This window comes from Ogataea haglerorum, assembly GCF_019207285.1.
Source record: "Ogataea haglerorum isolate 81-453-3 chromosome Unknown 81-453-3_NODE_25_length_14551_cov_822.254387, whole genome shotgun sequence".
NCBI lineage: Eukaryota > Fungi > Ascomycota > Pichiomycetes > Pichiales > Pichiaceae > Ogataea > Ogataea haglerorum.
This window is the reverse complement of record NW_025065175.1, coordinates 6496-14551: the sequence shown is the minus strand read 5'-3', so window position 1 is coordinate 14551 and position 8056 is coordinate 6496. Positions and strand designations below refer to the sequence as shown.

Sequence of the window (8056 nt, the reverse complement as noted above, 5' to 3'; positions counted from 1 at the left end):
TAAACAAATGATCTTTTGGTCTAACGGTTATGACATTGATTCTTCATATCAATAATATCGGTTCGATTCCGATAAAGATTAATAAATAAAAAATATATATAATATATATTACATTAATACCTTAATATTTCCTTATAACAATAATTTACACTTTATTGTTATCTTATCCTATAATTAAACGATAATTTATATTAATAGTATATTTTATAAAATATAATATATGGAAGGAATGATTGGAAATAATAAATATTTAGACTAAAAAATTTTTTTAATAGGTTTATCTTGTACATCTATTAAAAGTTATATTAAATATTATTCTTCTTTTCACTTAAAATTATAAACAAAAATTAAAATTAGAAGTTATAATATTTTACGAATAAACTATGGAATTTATTTTACTTATTTTAGCTGTTATAGGTTTAAACATAATTGATATTTATATTATGCTTGAACTACTAATAATTGGTTGTACTGTTGACAATATTTGAACATCAAGTATTGATAATGATATGATTGGCCTTTTATATTCATTATTACAAATAATAATTTCAGGTATTGAATCAGCAATTGGTTTAGCTATATTTGTGGGTTACAATAAACTAAGAGGATCTGATGATATTTTAATTAGCTTATAAATGACTAATATTATTATATTTTCATCATTATGTGGAACATTATTTAGTGGTTTACTAGGTAGATATATAGGTGTAGTTTATACACGTATATTTGTATTTATAACAATATTAATATCTTTAATTTTTACATATTTATTATATTTTAATATAATGATATTAAATAATGAATATATTTTAAATTTAGTAAATTGATTAAATATTGACTATTTAACAATAAATTGAAATTTTTTATTTGATAAAATATCAATTTCAGTTTTAATCCCAATTGTAACAGTATCAACATTAGTACATTTATATGCAATATACTATATGTCTCATGATCCACATCAACAACGTTTTTTTAGTTATTTATCATTATTTACATTTGGTATGATATTACTAGTAATGGGTGATAATTTATTAATACTATTTTTAGGATGAGAACTTATTGGAGTTGCATCTTATTTATTAATTTCTTTTTGATATACTAGAATTAATGCTGCAAAATCAGGTTTAAATTCATTATTAGTTAATAAAATTGGTGATACTTTTTTAGTAATTGGCTTAGGTTTAACAATTAATGTATTTGGTAGTTTAAATTATCATACTATTTTTAGTACATCATTATATATTGATAATGATATATTAACTATTATATTAATTTGTTTTATTATTGCATGTTCTGCAAAAAGTGTACAATTTGGTTTACACACATGATTACTTAATTCTATGGAAGGTCCAACACCAGTATCATCTTTACTTCATGCTGCTTGTTTAGTTATAGCTGGTGTATACTTATTAATAAGATGTTCATATATTATCGAATATAGTCCTATAGCTCTATTAATTATTTTAACTCTTGGTGGAATTACTACATTAATGTCAGGTTTAATTGCTATAGTATCTAATGATATAAAAAAAATTATTGCTTTATCCACTATGTCTCAAATTAGTATTATGATATTATCTATAGGTATTTCATCTTATAATTTAGCATTATTTCATTTAATATGTCATAGTTTCTTCAAAGCATTACTTTTTATGTCTGCTGGTACTATCATTCATTCAGTATTACATCAATCCCAAGATATTAGAACTTATGGTGGTTATCTAAAATTCCTACCTTTATCTTATACTTGTATATTAATTGCATCATTATCATTAATGGCCATACCTGGTTTAACTGGTTACTACTCCAAAGATATTATTATTGAATCATTATATGGTAATTATACTCTTAGTGGATTTATAATATTTTGATTCACATTATTATCAGCTTCATTAACGTCTATTTATTCAATTAGATTAATATATTATATATTTTATAATACTCCAAACGGACCTAAATATATTTATAATAATTTATCTGAAGGTAATAATCCTTTTGGTATATATATACCAATGATAATATTAGCTATATTTAGTATATTTGCAGGATACTTTTTAAAAGATTTATACTTAGGATTAGGTACACCCCTATACAATAATACATTTATTTTACCTAATAATTTAAGTATTATTGATACAGAATATAGTTTAAATCCTATAATCAAATTATTACCTTTAATATTATCTATCATTCTATCAACAAGTTTAATTATCGGTTATGAATATTATTATTCATATTTCTTTATTTATAATAATACTATATTATCAAACATATATTGACTATTTAATCAAAAATATTATTATGATCAAATATTTAATAATATTTATACTAGAGGAATGTTATCATTATCCTTAACTTTAGATAGATATATTGACAAAGGTATATTAATGAATATAGGTCCCATAGGATTATATAATCTACTCTTATACTATGCAAATAAATTAAACAAATTACTATTCTTAAATTTAGGATTAATTCTCGAACTAATCTTCTTATCATTATTTTTAATTATATTATTTAATATTAAAGATATTAATATTATAGCCATAATACTCTTAGTTTTAATAAACATATAAACTTTTATTAATATTAATATGGACATATATTAATTAGTAATACATAGGTTATTATACATAAGATATAAGGAAAAACAATAGATATATAAACATAAATATATGTTGTGTATAAAACCGGAAAATAAATATAAAATTTAAAGTTTACTAATTAAACTTATAAAATAAGTATATAAAAAATGCCACAATTAATTCCATTCTTTTTCTTAAATCAATTATTTTATGGATACTTAGCATTATTTGCATTATTAGTATTAGTATCATGAATAATTTTACCTTATTTACTACAATTACAAATTGTAAGATTATTAATTACAAAATTATAATATAATCAAATCAATATATTAAATAAAATAAAAAAGTCTATAATTTAACCGGTTAAAATACCTCCTTGATAAGGTGGCAATAGATGTTCGAATCATCTTAGACTTACCATGTTCCTATAGCTTAATTTGGTTAGAGCAGTAACTTGAAGCGTTATTGGTATAAGTTCGAGTCTTTTTAGGGACATATTAAAAAATTACTTTATTATAAAAATAGTGAGATTAACTGTATTTTTTTTTAATTATAAATAATATATTTATTTATTTTTATAAAAAGATAATACAAAATATCGAAAATTAATTATTAAATATTTAATATGCAATTAGTATTAGCTGCAAAATATATCGGAGCTGCAATAGCTACAATTGGTTTAACTGGTGCTGGGATTGGTATTGCTATCGTATTCGCTGCATTAATTAACGGTACATCAAGAAACCCTTCATTAAGAAATACATTATTCCCATTCGCTATCTTAGGATTTGCTTTATCAGAAGCTACTGGATTATTCTGTCTTATGATCTCATTCTTATTATTATATGGTGTTTAGTTTTAAACTCCTTATCTATAAATTAGATCATATTAAAAACACTTTCTTATTCTTTCTACAAGAAATATATTCATATTTATTTTCACCATTTCTTAATTTATTAATTATTAATAGTTATTCTTCTTTAAGAATCAATAATACCACATTAAATTTAAATAACCCAAACAATAAAAACTTTAAAAATAATAAAAGTTATAATTCAAAAGAATTAAAAATACTACTTGACAATAATAACTCAGTATTTAATAATGAATACTTATCAAAATTTGAGAATAATGATTATAATATTTATACAATACTACTTGGTTTATCATTTGGTGGTTTACATTTTAAACCTAATAGACTAGATGCTTATTATAGTAGAAATGCTAAAGATATAAAATATATTGGTAAAATAAGAAATTTATTAATATATTTATCTCAAATAAATAAAAAATTAACAAAAAAGAAAGTTTATAAAAGTAAAAACAATGAAAAATTTAGTATAATTACCTTTTACATTAAAAGATTAAATTTTAAATATTTATCACCTTTAATACATTCATTGTATGAATACAATAGTGAGCATAATAAATGAATATTTTTAATTAAAAATAAAGAATTTTTTGAGAAATATTTTTCTTGAATATCTTTAGGTCTTTGATTAAGAGAAAATAAAATAATAACATCTAAAAAAGATGAATATCTTAGATTTTATTTAAATAACTTAAATTATAATGATATGTTATATTTACAAGATTTTTTTAAAAGGAAATTTAATTTAGACATTAGTATCCATAAAACAGGTAAAAAAGATATTTATCGTATTTATTTAAAAATAAAATCTCTTGAAAAAATTAGAATTGGATTATCTTACTATTTTACAATTGAATTTATTAATGAAATATTTGAAAATGATCCACGTGATGGTAGATTAATTAAATTTTAAATTAATACTTTATTTAAACAAATGTTAGAATAGCTTAATTGGTAAAGCGGTATACTGTTAATATATTTTATTCGGGTTCAAGTCCCGATTTTAACTAACTTAATTTCTCTTATTTTAATTTAATAAGTACAATAAATTTTCACAAATGGATTAATGGCAGAACGGTCAATGCGTGATATTTGAGCTATCATACTTAACAGTGATGTAGGTTCAAATCCTACTTAATCCGATATTATATTAATATTATATTATAGAATTATATCTTATTAATTTTTTAATAAATTTTATTAAATTTTTTATTATTTTTATTATTTACCTTATTTTACGTCTATTAAAAAATATATTTTTATTTAATAAAATGACGTAATTTAACTTATTTTTAAAATATTGTAAAATTTTAAAGGTAGAGATACCTTTGATTTTATTTAAAATTTTAAATTTTTTTTATAGGTTTATAGTTTAACGGTAAAACCATAGTCTTCAAAACTATATTTGAGAGTTCGAATCTTTCTAAACCTGTTCAATTTTATTATAAAATAATATAATATTGCCTAAATAGTTTTAATAAATAACTATTTTATTAAATTAAACCTTTAATTCACAGTTACTTTTAACTAAAAGTAATACTTGATTATCCTTTTTTAATAATTTTAATATTAAATTTTATATTCATTATTATAATTTTAATTAATTAATTATAATAAGAGGAAATATAAGACAAATTAAAAAATATATATTCTATGAAAGCTTATAGAAAAACTCAACCTTATTTAAGTTTAGTAAATAGTTACTTAATTGATTCTCCTCAACCTAGTACTATTAGCTATTGATACAATTTAGGGTCATTACTAGGTTTATGTCTAGTAGTACAAATTGCAACCGGGATTTTCTTGGCTATGCACTATTCTTCACATATTGAATTAGCATTTGATTCTGTAGAACACATAATGAGAGATGTTAATTTAGGGTGATTAATCCGTTATGCTCATGCTAATGGTGCCTCATTCTTCTTCATATGTAGTGCGCTGAGCGAGCCACTTGTTGTGCGAATGTTTGGTCTAACATTCTTTCCATCAGGGACATTGTTTATACTAACAATATGGATACCTTCTTATATTGACGGGATAGAACCTAATAAGCCTATCCTTGTTATAGCAGATATACTCTGAGATACCTTGTATCAAGGAGTGGATCGTAGTTGAACTTCGATCCATGAGGGAATTGACTATGCTGAGGATAACAAACTTGATACGATCGACCCACTTCAGAAGGCGTTAATCTATCTAGTAATAGATAGATTATTTGGCAACTTAAAAGTTAACTTTGGTATGCATAACTTAGTTAATAGTCCCAAAGCCAAAGGGAGTCAAAGTATATTGATGTCAAGATCGCAAGCAGCTAACGTCATACAGACTAGAAGATACTTTTCGTCTTATAAGAGCAACAAGATGGAACCTCAGGATGTAACCGCCTCTGACTCAAGCGGACACGGAGTTCTGAATAGTATTGATATTAGTGATGTAGATTCAATCATTAATATCGAAAAGTCTAACAGGGATATAACGCCCATCAGGAAGAGTGAAAGTGTTGATAATAAATTCTCTGATTTTATTAAAAACCGAGTATCTAACAATGATGGAAACCAAAAATATCATAAACTATATAGGATACTAAGTGATAAACACTTTATCAATCTTTGTTACTCCAAAGTTAAAAGCAAACAAGGTAACATGACAAAAGGATCAACCAATGAAACATTGGACGGATTCAGTTTTAAAACTATCAGTAGACTTAGTGAACAACTTGAAAAAGGTAAATTTACCTTTAAACCAGTAAGAAGAGTTAACATACCTAAACCTGGTAAAACGGGAACCCGTCCTTTAGGAGTTGGGTCTCCTATTGAGAAAATCATACAAGTGGGAATGGCCGAAATACTTAACTATATTTATGAACCTATTTTCTTAGATTGTAGCCATGGTTTTAGACCTAAAAGATCTGTTAAAACAGCTTTAGCTGAGATACATTTACATGGAGGACCCTATGTATGAGTAATACAAGGTGACATATCGAAATTCTTTGATAACATTCCTCATGACCTAATCCTTAATTTATTGAAGATTAAGATAGGAGATGTCCATTTTATCAAATATGTTGAGAGGCTCTTAAAAGCTGGATATTTAGACCCAGATACTAAAATCGTCGTTAAATCTAACAAAGGTCTCCCACAAGGATCACCTGTAAGTCCAATACTGTCGAACATAGTGCTTCATGAATTTGATAAGTATATAATGGAAGAATTTAAAGATAAATTTGAAAAGGTAAACGGAGTGAAGAAAAAAGAAAGAAGTTACTCTAAAGAGTATGACAGATTAAATAAAATAATTAAACGAGGAAAAGCATCTCCCGATGAACTTAGATTAGCAAAGATCAAAAGAAGCTTACTGCCATCAAAGGATCCCATGGACCCAGACTTCAAAAGGTTGATGTATGTAAGATACGCTGATGATTTCGTTATTCTAATAATTGGTTCCAAAAAGGATGCAGAAAATATCAAGCTAAAAATAGCTGAAGTACTTTTTGTCAGATGTAAGGCCTCATTAAATATGGAAAAAACTGTTATAACTCATATTAGAGATGGATTTGATTTTCTAGGTGCTAATATCCGTAAACTGGATAACAGAGTCTATAAAGTTAAATCTGTAACCAAATCTGGTAAATCATATGCCAGAAAGGTACCACTTAAATTATTCGTCACTGCGCCTATCTCCAAAATAATCGATAAATTAATCACTCGTGGCTTCGCAAAAAGAAATCACAAAAACAAAGTGATTGCTACTGGTATTCCACGGTTAATTTTAAAAGACCACTACAGTATAATTCAATATTATAACTTCATTATCAGAGGTCTTCTAAATTTCTTCTCATTTGCTGGGAACTATTCAAGTTTACACAGAGTATTCTGAATTATTAGACAGTCTGCTGCCTTAACGTTAGCTAACAAATTCAAACTAAAAACCATGAAAAAAGCCTTTCAAAAATTTGGAGACGATCTAGTTGATCCTCAAACAGGAATAAAACTAAATATTCCTTCGTCACTTAAGGTTAAACATAAGTACGATAGTTCATCTACAGACTGAGAAAGTATTCTTAACGTGGTGTGAAAAAGTTTTACAGCCTCTAACTTTGGAAAACCTTGTATAATTTGTGGATCAACTAAAGATGTAGAAATGCATCACCTCCGTAAGGTTGCTGATGTTAGAAACAAAATTAGAACTGGAAACGCTACCTTTAGAACCATCCAAGGTGCATATTTACGGAAACAAATTCCATTATGTAGATATCATCACATTGAATTACACAAGGGTAACTTAAATTACAGAGACATTGTCATACTAGTAAACTATAATGGTAAATAATCTTTTTGGCTAATTTATCCTGGAGAGCCGGATGATGGGAAACTATCACGTCCGGTTCGGAGAGCAGTTCAAAGAAGAGTATCTGATAGACTTCAGAAACTTGTATACGGCTGACTCTACTGTACATCCATATCGGTAAAGCATTATATTATGGTTCATATCGTAAACCTCGTGTTTTAGTATGAATTATTGGTGTAATAATTTTAATTGCTACGATGGCAACCGCCTTTATGGGTTATTGTCTTGTTTACGGGCAAATGTCCCA

General features: G+C 25.2%; 3 protein-coding genes across 3 annotated transcripts; all 3 read left to right on the top strand.

Annotated features, from left to right (window-relative positions):
* Positions 1 to 3216: 3216 nt before the first annotated feature.
* On the top strand, positions 3217 to 3447 carry KL911_005383 (uncharacterized protein; the record flags this gene model as incomplete). The annotated part of the gene is made up of 1 exon (XM_043200779.1): positions 3217 to 3447. One exon carries the CDS (start codon positions 3217 to 3219, stop codon positions 3445 to 3447), a length of 231 nt encoding a protein of 76 aa, XP_043051869.1.
* A 2307-nt stretch (positions 3448 to 5754) lies between these two features.
* Positions 5755 to 6423, top strand: KL911_005382 (uncharacterized protein; the record flags this gene model as incomplete). The annotated part of the gene is made up of 1 exon (XM_043200778.1): positions 5755 to 6423. One exon carries the CDS (start codon positions 5755 to 5757, stop codon positions 6421 to 6423), a length of 669 nt encoding a protein of 222 aa, XP_043051868.1.
* Positions 6424 to 6663: 240 nt separating this feature from the next.
* On the top strand, positions 6664 to 7338 carry KL911_005381 (uncharacterized protein; the record flags this gene model as incomplete). The annotated part of the gene is made up of 1 exon (XM_043200777.1): positions 6664 to 7338. One exon carries the CDS (start codon positions 6664 to 6666, stop codon positions 7336 to 7338), a length of 675 nt encoding a protein of 224 aa, XP_043051867.1.
* Positions 7339 to 8056: the final 718 nt, after the last annotated feature.